At 47.9% G+C, this 12,841-nt stretch overlaps 5 protein-coding genes across 5 annotated transcripts; 4 read left to right on the top strand and 1 right to left on the bottom strand.

The window, feature by feature from the left end:
• Positions 1-647: 647 nt before the first annotated feature.
• BJ212DRAFT_921766 (uncharacterized protein) lies at positions 648-1,591 on the top strand. Its single transcript, XM_041344350.1, has 2 exons — positions 648-729; positions 780-1,591. The coding sequence occupies exon 2, from the start codon at positions 835-837 to the stop codon at positions 1,378-1,380; it is 546 nt and encodes a 181-aa protein (XP_041196535.1). The 5' UTR covers positions 648-729; positions 780-834; the 3' UTR covers positions 1,381-1,591.
• A 2,603-nt stretch (positions 1,592-4,194) lies between these two features.
• Positions 4,195-4,944, bottom strand: BJ212DRAFT_1333629 (uncharacterized protein; the record flags this gene model as incomplete). Its single annotated transcript, XM_041334847.1, has 1 exon — positions 4,195-4,944. A coding segment is annotated over exon 1 (648 nt), but the record flags the coding sequence as incomplete, so codon positions are not given.
• An 806-nt stretch (positions 4,945-5,750) lies between these two features.
• BJ212DRAFT_1264516 (DNA polymerase eta) lies at positions 5,751-8,150 on the top strand (the record flags this gene model as incomplete). Its single annotated transcript, XM_041330420.1, has 12 exons — positions 5,751-6,140; positions 6,207-6,285; positions 6,337-6,659; positions 6,723-6,752; positions 6,803-6,835; positions 6,888-6,944; positions 6,998-7,071; positions 7,124-7,137; positions 7,184-7,238; positions 7,293-7,312; positions 7,364-7,552; positions 7,606-8,150. The coding sequence occupies 12 exons, from the start codon at positions 5,751-5,753 to the stop codon at positions 8,148-8,150; spliced, it is 1,809 nt and encodes a 602-aa protein (XP_041196533.1).
• A 260-nt stretch (positions 8,151-8,410) lies between these two features.
• On the top strand, positions 8,411-10,459 carry BJ212DRAFT_921447 (uncharacterized protein). The gene is made up of 9 exons (XM_041344349.1): positions 8,411-8,694; positions 8,744-8,984; positions 9,035-9,055; positions 9,108-9,260; positions 9,321-9,424; positions 9,475-9,656; positions 9,709-9,719; positions 9,771-9,881; positions 9,933-10,459. The coding sequence occupies exons 1-9, from the start codon at positions 8,638-8,640 to the stop codon at positions 10,166-10,168; spliced, it is 1,116 nt and encodes a 371-aa protein (XP_041196532.1). The 5' UTR covers positions 8,411-8,637; the 3' UTR covers positions 10,169-10,459.
• Positions 10,460-11,740: 1,281 nt separating this feature from the next.
• On the top strand, positions 11,741-12,652 carry BJ212DRAFT_1445259 (complex I intermediate-associated protein CIA30; the record flags this gene model as incomplete). Its single annotated transcript, XM_041338083.1, has 5 exons — positions 11,741-11,810; positions 11,868-11,992; positions 12,022-12,138; positions 12,196-12,396; positions 12,455-12,652. 5 exons carry the CDS (start codon positions 11,741-11,743, stop codon positions 12,650-12,652), a joined length of 711 nt encoding a protein of 236 aa, XP_041196531.1.
• Between the last annotated feature and the right edge of the window lie 189 nt (positions 12,653-12,841).

The following is a 12,841-nucleotide window of genomic DNA, read 5'->3' as shown; positions in this document are numbered from 1 at the left end:
GTACTGTGGAACTTCAGAAGATTTGCGTCCTGTGGATTGATACGCAAGGTGCTTCAAAGCAGTGGATTTCACATGGAGGCCATAGCTGCGTTTCCAATGGTGGATACTTCAGGCCCTTGCCTTTTTGCGACATGATGTCGGGGCACGATGCGCGTCCGCAGACATACTTTGCCTAGCGCTTCTCCGCTCGTTGTGAGGTTCAAAAGCTCTCTCCTTCCCTCTCTCGTGTTTCACTTTATTTTCTCATCTTAGCCACTTCACATTATTTTTTCGATTCATCAATATGACTCTGTAAGTCTACTCACATGTCGATTTAGTATCTTCATATACTAACAATACCTTTCGCATTCAGTCCCTCATGTTCCAAACCTTGGATAGGTTGGTGTTCAATCTCGATTTGAATGACGCAGTTAGATTTTATTAGTGGGGCTATCCCTACATCAAATAACTCCAAGGACCTCCTGGAAATGTCCAATCTGGATGTATCGCATGATCAGCCCGAAGCTGATTGGTTGTAAGTCTACTCACATGTCAACTCGGCATCTTCATATGTCAATGATCCCTTTCGCGTTCAGTCTCTTGTATGATAGTATCCAGGTGTTATTGGATATGTTAGTGTATGCAATCTCGAGTTGGATGATACAGTTCACCTCCTATTTTTCTACTTAGCCTACCTGAGCACGACCAACCACAGATCCAACCATCATGAATTACAGTGCTGCAACATGGGTACGTGCCACGCAAACGGCGTCCCCACCATAGCTTATTTGTTTCTCTAGGGCTTCAGCGTGTTTACAAGATGTCCAATATATTCGGGCATCGTCTCCAACGTTGATGAAATTCACCGCTCTGGTAGTTGGTCTCCCCCAGTTACCTCCCATAGATCTGAGTCAATACGACCCTCCGCAGCCCTCTCAAGAACCGCTGCAAGGCCACGCATGGTCCTCGAACGGATATCCTGCTGGTTGCTGCACCCATGGTTCCAATATCCCAGGTCCCTACTACAGTCGACACCGCAATCCTAGGCAACGGGTTCGCCTGGTGCGTATCCTTCGTGGCCCTCTGCGGTCATTCAAGCATTGCTGCAAGATCATACATCCCAGCATGGATATCATGCTGGCCTGCCAGGCGCGTATTACCCCAACACGACATCCCCCCAAGGGCACGATATTCAGTTGCAGACGGGATTTAGTGGGAACACCAAATCGGAGCCATCTTCCTCTGCACTCGACAGGACAGCGCCTGCTAATTCTCACAAGCACAAAGCCCGCCAGCCTGTTAAAGTCGAGATTGGTAGTTCGAATTCGTCTCTCCCACACAAGCGCAGGCGCCCGAAGGACGAGGAAATCGGAAACGGGAAGTTTGGTCAGTACACGCTAACGGATGCCAGTGCTTGTACATGACCCAAAGCCGGTAGACATCAGCGGCTGCAGAACTCACGATGCCTACGGTAATGTTCTTCAAACGAGGAGATAGCATTGCTCGGAAACTGAGCCAATGGTGAATTTGGGCCGTCATATTGAAAGCAACCATTATACTACATCCTACCAATACCCCTATTGCAAGAAGAGGTGGTCTAGGACCGATTTTTTGGGTCGGCATCAGAAGAAGTGCACACCTATGCTTGAGAGCAGGGCCCACGCTGAGCGTGAAGGTTACGATTTCTGTCTCCAAGACCCGAAGAGGTTGGTTTATGGGTATATTGTACCTGCCCGCAACACGACATACTCCAGTGTTCGACTTTGTACGTCCCCCTTGTCCTGTGTCTGTCACTGCTGCTAACTTCCTATTGCCGTACTCTAGTATTATCTCCAAATCTTGAAACCTTTTTTGATCAACGCTAACGACACTCGTTTTACTTATGACCGACACTCCTTTTGAACATTCGCTCTTCTTAGCATATTTTCCTCTCTTCGTTATCGCTTGGTTTATCTTCCATATGATTGTTAGATTATCTTTATTGTGCGCTAGACGTAGCTATGGTATCTCATCGCATGGCTCGGTGTATCTTCTATCGACAATAGTTAGATTTTATGAAATATTATACAAGGACACCCCTTTGGTCGGCTCTTCGACGACATATTAGTTACAGGTTCCGCAGCGAAAGGGGTAGAAGATGGTACATTTTTCTGGAGATGGGTGTTTCATGCTCCATAGGGAAGATACCCGTGCTTCAAGTAAAACTCGATGCTATTTGAACGAACAGGTATAGGCGGTTGGCCTCTTTCATACTGGTCAGTGTGACAAAAGTCCAATCATTATCAGGGGGGTTTACCTCCATCCTATAGCGATAGAGATAGAAACCTTCTTTGTTCTTCTCTCTCCACACATTTGAAAACGAAGTATCAGTGCACACGCATGAATGAAATATCAGAAACGATGTTACGGCTTTAACAGTGTACAAGCCATCATATCGATAGCTGTTAATGGGTGCAAATTCGGACTCGAGCTCGTAGCTCCGGACGACGCGCACGGGTTTGCCTGTGCGTTGAGGTGTCTGTCGTACCGTCATTTTCTGGCTTCACATTCGAAGATGGAGAAACTGACACGAGGTGCTTCATTTCCCTGACCTGTCCAGTCTTGATCGCAAATCTGTCGCCTCTGGGGGAAGTTGATCGATGATCATGCTACAAGAGCAAAAGGGCAACTTACACCTCTCCTGGACCGGTGACGACCCCCTGACAAGAATATGTTGGCATACAATATTGTAGCTCAGTCTGAACACGCACCTGCACCTGTATATATGCTATATACAGAGGTCAGAATGTCGGTCTCACTCAAAGTGCCGCGATAGGTGCTTACAGCGTGCCGCCAGAATCCTCGTGTGCATAGCGGCCTGAAACAACAATTGCCAAGGCGCCTCTTGTCTGACTGCCCTGAATACCAGCCCTCATGTGGCGCTGCACGCCATCATAATAACAATCTTGGCTGTGAACATGTAGACAAACAAGTTAACTGATATCATCAAACAAGAGGTAAGAATACACACCGAGTACTCCATGTGGTCCCGACAGGTACTCCGGGAATTTCCCTGAAGTGCTGCCTGCAAAAAAAGTGCGTGAGTAGCGTGGTTTAAGAGAGAAATGCGAAGAAGCACTACTAAAGAAAACCTGGCACGAGTGGCCCTGAGCTCCTTAACCTCTTTTCTGTATACTCCTCTGGACCTTCCTCTTTATCTGCTCGCTCGAGCTACTGTGGAGATCTTCGACTTCGGGTTGTTCTAGAGCGCTAACGTATTCCATTATGTCGCTGGTGACTGTCAAGATGATGGGGATAATTACATGAGGCTAACATGAGGCTCATATGCATAGAATACTGTTTGACGCATCGGAGTTCAAAAGATGTGAGCATCGAAAGGTCATGCCTGGGCCGAGCTGCCCCTCCTAAGATTCAATTCCACCGGCAACTAGATAAGACAAGGCGGCAGTTACTGATGAAACCAGGCTTCCAGACTGTGGAGAATGATAGCCATGGATCCATGACGCGTCGGCAGTGCAATTGATGGCAGCTAATATCGACTCGCATCTACTGCCGCATAAAGAGGTAGGTTGGATTATGGTGTCAACTCACTCCCATGCGAGCTCTGACAGTCTGCGTCCATTTAGGCTTGGAGATACAGGTCTGATAACATATTGCACAGATAGACCTAAGAAGCAGAGTAATATCAGCTGACAGACATTACCGACGATCCTAAAAGCAAGAAAGTAAGAAAACCGGGAGATTTTACAGTCATAGCTGAGCCGCTCCAAGGGATGAGGTAAACAAGAATGATAAAATTGACAAACCATACCTTCAAATGCATACGAGTATTAGCCAGGGTAGCTCGTCAATTTGACCCAGAAGCATGTGTTGAAATTTGATGCATACGCCCTCGTGTTGTCCACGCGTCCACCCCAGGCTGCGCTGATAGTTGATGTAAGATGAAGGGTCAATGGCGCCATATTCGTGGTATTCAGAAAGGGCATACATAAAAGAGCATGCAGAGGACAACTGTGACGATATATTGCTAACGATGATGGACCTGGTGGTGAGACTAGTTTGGTTGGAATAGTACGATAGATTATCTTTTAACAGAAGTCGCGCTTTCCTCCAGGAAGTGTGAAGCAGAGGTGCATGGTTCAAGCATTCATGATATTCCTATTCGTTATCACGGTGTTTTAATTAGGGCTCCGTGAAAAACTACCGAGTTTTTGACAGGTTTTGAACGTGTTTTTAACGAGTCGATAACTCGGGGTTGATATTGGGGTGTCAAAAACTCGTCAAAAACTAAAATATATATGTACATGATCCCGGGAATATAGCCTATCGAATTCTCCACCTCCGCCGATGTATACGAGTTTTGGCTAGCAGTCCAGGCTGCATTTGAAGATCTCGCGGTACTATGCAATTGGTGTGCAACCCCGTCATTGATAGACCACATGGATTCTATCACACTGCGAAATCTGGAGAATTGCATCGCTGCAGCGAGATGGATGGCTTCATCGGGGCTGGACTCATCACCAACAGTAGTGTGGCAAGCCGATAAGAATGCGAACTCCAGGTTCTGCCAATGGGATCGGATGATCTTACCAAGTGGGACGTGGATGGAATCTTGGGCACTTGTGATGAACAAGGCATCACAGCTGTATTTGCTTGCATTGAGGATAACGACAGGACCACCTTTTGCCGCCTTCTGGAGGTCAGAAAATAGCGGAGGTAGGAGAAACCGGTGAAAATCAGGTAGCAGGCGGATGGGTGAGACCACATCGTCCCATTGAATGGTTAGTTGACGGATTTGTGGGGACTTGTCTTTAGTAGACTCATCGAACGCGTGACGAAGGCGGAAGCCAAGCTGCTCTGCCGCCAATGTCATGCCGGCGTTACCTGACGTGAAAAGTTCATCCAGTGGTGTGCTGAAGCGTGCAAACTGGGTCCAGAATACTGCATGGCCTTGCTCCACCAGTTTCACAGCAGCCGGGAAAGAGCCACGACGAACACCACATGAGAACACATCCATTGCAAAAGATGATGTAGCGTCCTTCACCGCATCGAAATGGCGGAAGGAGGGCGATAGAGTAGTAACGTGCTGATCGAGCAATCTTAGGGTGATTTGATAGGCCATCAATGCAGAGCCATGGTGGAGCTTGACTTGGCAGCACACTATAAGGGCCCGTACAGTGGGCATTTGCATTACCGTAGCGAAAAAATGTCAAAATGACCTGAAAAAACACATTTTTTGAGTGTGTCAAAAACTGGTCAAAAACCCCTCGAAGGTGGAGGTGAGTTAAAAACTCGTCGTTAACTCCGTGGGTAGTTTTTCACGGAGCCCTAGGTTTAATAGGGCTAGCAGAGACGTTGGGAGCGGAGTAGGAAGGAAGTTGGAAGACAGACGGCGAGAAATGAGCGTGAAATAGGATAGACAGCATCTCAGTACCAGGGTCGCATGGATGAATAACTTCACGAAGTTCTCCGGTTAGTCAATGTGCAGTGTGCACCATATAGCTGCCTGAATAGAGTATAATTAGACTTGCCGTTGTGGTTCTGCCACCTATAAAGCTTGAACTACGACTGCTCCCAAGTTGAAATACGTAAAAGAAAGGAGACAGTCTCAAGTCATCATCGCAAGTCGACAAGCAGGATGCGCGCTTCAGTGCAGTAAGAATTTCTAAGGCGGTCACCCCGATTTGGCCACCGTTTGTTTGTTTTTCTCTTGCTCAACGAGTCAACGTCCACTGTGGGCCGATCAGTTTTGCCAATATTCCTTGACTATCATGAACTCGCCCTGGAAAGGCAAAGCAAAAGCCACGAACCAAGATTATGATGACTTGCGACCAACCATAACTTACAGGCACCTTCTATCCAATAACCTCGGCGTTAGAGATCCCCTACGCGTCGTCGCCTTATGCGACAGTGACGCCTTCTATGCTGCCTGCGAACGCATTCGACTTGAGCTCGACCCGAGCGTACCAATCGTTGTACAACAATGGGAGAGTCTCATAGCAGTGAGCTACCCTGCACGTGAATTTGGCATATCCCGCATGGATAAGATCAAGGACGCCAAGAAAAAATGCCCTAATCTACTTGCTGTGCATGTAGCGACCTACAAGGAGGGCGAGAAGGAGCCCGGCTACTGGACAGATATCGATACGCGCACTCATAAGGTGCGTTTTGCATACTCTAACGCTCCGAACGCGACAGAAATGGACCTTTTGTTGCATATTCAAAAGGTATCCTTGGATCTATATCGACGTGAAAGTAACAAGATCATTTCTATGTTTAAGGAGGCTCTTCCAACCGGTGAAGTTGGTGAGACGCGCAATATACTTGTTTATTATGGTCAACTGATGTCAAAGCAAGAGAAAGCCTCCATTGATGAAGCATTCATAGACTTTACTCGTCCTGTGAGAGAACAGTTACTTGAACGATATCCATACATTGCCCAAGTTCCTGTTGATGCCCCAAATGGGATAGACAGTCCGCTGCCACCACCTCCTCCAATAAAGTGGGATGATTTGGGGACAGTCATACTACCAGAAGAAATTGATAGTGCTGGCGAACAATCTAACATTGAAGTTGATGGAGATGCAACATGGCACGATGTAGCGTTGTCAATTGCCGCAGAGCTGATGCGAAAGATTCGTGAAGACATACATTCAAAGCTAGGCTATACAACTTCTGCTGTAAGCGTCACCTCGTCCTTGTCAGCGAGCTCGTAATCATCTTACGCATAATCAATAATACAGGGTATTGCTCGTAATAAGTTTCTTGCGAAGGTTGGTGTTCCTCTTCCCTCGATCGATTGCACTCAATCTCTCGCTCGTAGCTTTGTGCCTCTTACAAGAAACCTAACAGTCAAGTCAGTCTTCTAAGTTCCATGTTGGCATCGATAACCGAATAAACATGCATAGACTATTCTCCGGAATCGGGCCATTCCAGATTACCTCCATCCATTGCCCTTTCAAAAAGTATGTCTCTAATCTTAACGCTTATTGACTGCCTTGACCGCAAGACGCATTAGATCCGCTTCCTCGGTGGAAAGCTCGGTGATGCCCTAGCGAAAGAATATGATGTTTCAACTGTGGGTGACTTGTTGTGAGTAATGGGCGGTTCTTTTCGATTTCTACCATCGCTCACCCTATTAAAGAACGGTTTCACTAGGTACTGGATATTGTTTTCATCCATCTCACTTTCTTATACATGACAGACGAAATACAAAGCAAGTTCGGTGAGAATGCGCTATGGGTATATGAATTCCTTCGGTAAGATATTCATTTTTTGTCTCCGGCGAACGTTTATCCATTATGCAACACCAGTGGCATTGACCGCACTGAAGGTATTTCAATGTGACCTGGCCAAACCTTTCGCATTTATAACTAGTTCGTAGTCAAAGAAAAGTCTGCGCTGTTCAAGAGCATGTTAGCGTCAAAGAACCTTCCGAAGCCGATAATCCAGCCCTCGGATGGACACCAATGGATCCGAATCCTTGCTGCAGAACTGGCGTTACGACTCAATGATGCGAGAGTGTCAATGCCGACGCTTTGGCCCAAGTCTATTGTGCTTCATGCTCGCAAAGGTGATTTGATCTTACAGCACCGAGTTCTATTTGTTGAGCTGGGGGCACGTCAGGGTACGAAACATCGCGATCCAAACAAGCCACTTTCCCTTTCGTCCGCAATGTGACAGTAGACGTGATCGCGACAGCTGCCGATAAGCTTTGGAAAGACCTTACTGACGACGCAAAGACCGTCAATATCACATCGGTCCAACTAGCATTTACTGGCCTGGAGAAGACCGAGATGGGCCAGAAAAGCATCGAAGGGTTCTTCACAACTCGAGATGTCCAGCAAACATCTCTCAAACGTTCGCGCGAAGATGATGAGCCTCTGGTCTCGCCTGAGAAGACTCTGCCCACATCTAGCTATGTCGAGGCTGTTTCATTCAAGTGTACCCGATGTCGTAAGACGATCGCCCTTCGAGAAGACCAAGCGACAGGTGGTCCCAACGAAGTAGCACAGCGATTGGCAACGTTACGATCGGAACATGGCGACTTTCATTTTGCACAGGACTTGGCACACAGCACTGACGGGTCGGTGCCTGTACCTCGCGGTTCATCGTCGAAACGGAAGAAAGTGGAATCAGAAGGAATTGCGAAGTTTTTCATCAAGAAGTAGGCAGCTTAGTGGCATGATGCAATCGGGGAAAGCCATGATGATATATGTATGATAATCACGCCTCTGCGAGAAAATGAGTTAGATCAGTGGTATGCGCATATGGAGTGCATAGGTTTTCACACAGGTATGTAGTATGTTTCTGAGGCAGTGTAGAATGTGGCAGTTTTGATTGATCGTCACTATTGCATTGGCTAGCTATTCAGAGCGTGGTCATCTCGCACCATCAAAATCTCAATTGCCGAGTTCCGACACAGTCATATGAGGAGAGAAATGATGTTTTGATCGAAACGCTGTCGTTCGTTCGTTCGTTCGCGCGTTCGTCATCTTTCGAAATTCTTTCTGCGGACTGTGTCCCACCTTTCGACCTCTGAGAGGCACGTTTCCGCGGCTAGTCCGTCATTCTTCGTTCATTTCCCCCTGTCTGGGACAGCTGGTCGTTTAGTCTTTTACATTTCAAGAACCCTCAAGGCATACGTCATTCACTATCATGTTCTCGAATTCCCATTTCACGTCCTTCTCTACTGCTCAGGCAAATGGATTGATCGTGAGTCATTAGCACGAATTATCGCAAATAGTCTAATGATCATAAACAGGTCGTTTCCGTGTTCGCCTTGTTATCTGCGTTAGCGCTCGCTTTCATAGTTTTCAGGAGTATCCGTCTTGTGGTTATCCCCTTATTCCAGCGTAATGGGTCTGCGTGCAGAGCTCCGGAGAACCTATTCTTCCGTACTCAGCTGGGCCATTATGCTGCCTCCCTTGTTTTAAGCAATGTTTTCCTCACCGCAGCTGGGCTTATGGAGTTTTTCTGGGTCAAACAATCTGGGATCCATCAAGGTAGCGCTTTCGGTATTCAAACCACTTACTGTTGTACTGACGACTATCAGGCTCCATGTGCACTTTTCAAGGTATTTTAAGCTGATAGCGCTATGATCAAACACTGAGTAATCTTGTGACCAGCTGTCCTCATGCAGATTGGTACCTGGTCCACCTGTTTCTTCTCTGTTGCTATCGGTATCCACACGTGCAACTCCCTGGTGTTTCGTCTCTACCAAATTAGTTATCTGAGCGTCGTGGTTATCGCGTTTGGATGGATCATGTCGCTCGTGATTGGTAAGTGGCGCTATAACAGCAACCGAATTGATATCATCTCATGTTCATCTATATCTGTAGCACTAGCACCTGTCAGCCAAGCTGGTGTCTATGGGCCAGTCACCGTTTCCTGTGGCGTCACAACGGCATATCCCAGCAAGATATTTGGGCTTGAAGCTTTTCCAGTACGGTTTATTCCAGTCTGACCTGATAGGGTCTAAATAATTGCGAACAGATCATTCTCGTCTCTGTGCTTTCGGTCATTATTTACTCCCCGATATTCCTTGTTCTCCGGGGTATTCTGCATGTCAAAGGTGGCATCAAATTGACTTTCAAGGCCCAGGGACGATGGTGTGCTGTGACCGACTCGGAGGAATACCACCGCTTCATGGTAGCTGTCGCGAAGACGATGTTTTGGTGAGTTCCTGTTCGTTTATGCTTATCCAGGTCATTCATCTGTTTGATGCAGGTACCCTATCGGTTCGTGTTCTCGCGTATGAACGAGTTCTTCCGTCTTGACTTCCTATCTAGCATTCGTCTCCCTCTTGTTGCCGATCGTGGTTGCAAATATGGCACAATTCTCTGGTCATGCCATCCCATTCGGAGCAGATGTGTTTGCGCATGTATGCTGCTCTATGCTTGGTTGGTGATCCGGGTTTCAGCATGCGTCGTGATAATTTATTGGTATTCTAGGGCTTGTCAATGTCGGTCTTCTGTACAACACCTTCCGCGTGCTCAGTCCAGTTTTCCATGGTTCAACACTGCCCAAGATTCAGGTCGATACAGAGAAGACTTTTGGAAACGACGCGTTCGACGAATCGCCTATTCTCCCCTCAGTTGCTTACATGCCCAAAGGATCGCTTTTGCCTCTGTACGATGATGCCTCTAAGGCAATATCCCCAGTTTCGCTGTCAGATTTCCCCCAGTGAAATACCACTCTCGCAACTCGTCCACCGCAAGTATTGATTCCGCGACCCAATTGTTGCGCATCAAAAGGACACCCTCGAGGTTTCACAAGATGAGGGTCAGGCAGAGCGGGTCGTTACTGCCTCTGCCTCGTACCATTCTCACTCCTGCGGAGCTCAACCGCCAGCTCGATGCTGCGTCTGATACGGAGAATTTCAAGGGTCGCAACCTTCGCCTTGATTTGCCTCAGATGGCTGAGGTCAACACATCCAGAATGGCCGTTGTAACTGTCAGCCTATCGCCTGCACCTCGTTCCGCTGCTGCATCGGTGGTCACTGCCTCTCCAATTGTGCCTACGCCTGTCCAATCCACCAATGCTCCTCCCATCATGAGGCAGTTCACCGCGGCCTTTGGGAGGCCGAGCCGCAAGTTGTCCATGTTTGGGCCACGGTCAAAAGGCAGTGGTAAATTGCCCCTCACTCTTCTTGTTGGGCGGCCGCTTTCGCCTATCCTGCCTCCCCGTCTGTCAAGAGTTCATTGAAGAAGTCTGTCTCCCGGCTGCGCGTATCTTCTACAAAACGCAGACCTACTCCATTGGATCTCGATGATGTCACTCCTATACCTGTCATTCGGCCCCTACCTGCCATTACTACAGAGGCTGAGGCTCTTCAGAAGGTTGACAAAGGTAAAGGCAGAGCTCCGCCATCGCCTACAACTCTTCTGGTGGAAAAGGGTGTCATGTCCCGTTCCCGCGCTGCCGTCAGACCACTACCTCAATTCCCTCGCAATAGTGCAGCATCCTCGTCCTCTAGTGAACGCACTCGCCCCGAACCTACTCCATCCGCTACCTCCCATGAACGTCGCAGTTCAATATCGTCGCGGTTATCCATATCCTCTCTATCTTCCTTACCGGACAGTCCTGACAGCACCTATTCAACAAGTTCAGTTGACAGAGGAAGTGAGAAAGTCTTGCCGAGCATTCCACTGACACGCGGTAATACCATTGAAAGCATCGACTCCGAGTCGTCATCGTCCCCTTATTTCGAGAAACGCAAGCGGACCTCTAAAAGTGAGAGATTGAGCTGGACGACGGTCTGGTCGCAGGATAGTGCTGTTACCTCACTTGTCCCTGGCGCGAGCGTCATCGAGGGTGATCAAACGAGCGTAGAGAATGTTCCGAACAGACAGGAAGTTCCTCCTATATCTCGCGCTCCGATACCATCTGCACTTCGGCCAGGCAATTTGGCAGCAAAGCTGTCGGGTATCCCGCCTCGGATGCGGACATGATTCAAAGGACTGCACCCGCGATACTGTACCGTGACAATCTAGACACTGCTTGAGATTGTACGATTTACATACTGGTTATTACAATGTTCACATTTACATTCCACTATTAATATTAAGCATCCCACTCTTTATCATTGAATGGACTTCAATTGTGTACCTCAATCGACTGTATGTTCAAGAAATGTAACGTGTAATACAATTGGACTATGCCCAAGATGGTAGACTCGATTCGATGACGCATATTTAAAAAGTCCTTCTCTTCTTCTTGCTATCACATCCCGGTGCAAGCCACCAACGCTGCACCAACCATGGCATTATCCAACTGGGCAGCATATCTGAACAGGTCAACAAAGCTGCTTAGAGACAGCAGCACCAAAAGCACGCCTGTTTAAACGTCGCATCATAACCACAAAACTGACAACGCTATATACATAGTACTCCGTATGGAAGGCGCAGACGGGCCTTCAAGAGCACCTTTGACGCTCTTCAGGTTAAACTCCAAACAGGTCATCGAACAGTTCGCGACTGGGTGCGATGCAGATATTGGTGGCACGTCTGCTGTCCATTTAGAGCTTGACGAGTCCCGGAGCGTAACAAGGGCAGTGGGAGCACAGCTACAAGTCGGTTTTGGGGTGAGATGAGACTGGATGTCAGACAGGAACTGCAAGGGCGAATCAGAGGTGGATATGCTGGTTTTCGGTCCAAGGTAAATGATATTTCCGAGCTTGAGTATCACACCCGCTTAACTCGGTGTCCATACCAGCCCCGTCCGACACTCTTCGGTGAAATGGTGGACGATGTTTCAAATCACCAGTTCCTTGCCCTGAGGCTACGTCTCGGTGGTGATCCCCGGTTGCGCAACTCGTATTTTGTGAACTTACAAACTGACGGGCCGATCACGACGGACCTGTGGCAGCACCGGCTATACTTTCAACGAAATGATGGTGGCTGGGAAGATATATTTGTGTGTTCAATCCATACTGATATTTGTACAGGCGCTAACTGATCGCAATGCTTTCAAGATACCGTTTGAGAACTTTATACTGACGAATACGGGTGAATTAGTGCAGCATCAAATTGTGATGATGCGCGAGCGGATACGAACGGTTGGGATATCGCTGCTTGGGGGGAACAGCGGTGTTTCGGGTTCGTATGACCTCGGCATTGACTCCATACGGGCGGTGAATGAGGAAGATGTGACGCGGCCCCCATGTAAGTAGTTCTCGCTGGAATCTGAGAGCTGAAGACTCAAAGAAAATAGCGATAGAAAAGGATCCATCTCGTGGCATTTGAATACTACTACGTACACTCCACCACGTTGGACTTGGACTAAAACAACTTGCATGAGCATCTAACGGTCTCGGTCCATAACCATAAACTATATATACAAATGCCTATACAACGGCAAC

The sequence above is a fragment of the Suillus subaureus genome (genome assembly GCF_016647635.1).
Source record: "Suillus subaureus strain MN1 chromosome Unknown BJ212scaffold_6, whole genome shotgun sequence".
Taxonomy (NCBI): domain Eukaryota; kingdom Fungi; phylum Basidiomycota; class Agaricomycetes; order Boletales; family Suillaceae; genus Suillus; species Suillus subaureus.
The sequence above is the reverse complement of the archived record's forward strand: the minus strand, read 5'-3'. Positions and strand labels throughout refer to the sequence as shown.

Coding starts and splice junctions, on each gene's coding strand:
- BJ212DRAFT_921447 (XM_041344349.1), top strand. CDS start 8,638: ATGTTCTCGAATTCCCATTTCACGTCCTTCTCTACTGCTCAGGCAAAT. Junction 8,695..8,743: donor CTCAGGCAAATGGATTGATC/GTGAGTCATTAG, acceptor GATCATAAACAG/GTCGTTTCCGTGTTCGCCTT. Junction 8,985..9,034: donor ACAATCTGGGATCCATCAAG/GTAGCGCTTTCG, acceptor GACGACTATCAG/GCTCCATGTGCACTTTTCAA.
- BJ212DRAFT_921766 (XM_041344350.1), top strand. CDS start 835: ATGAAATTCACCGCTCTGGTAGTTGGTCTCCCCCAGTTACCTCCCATA.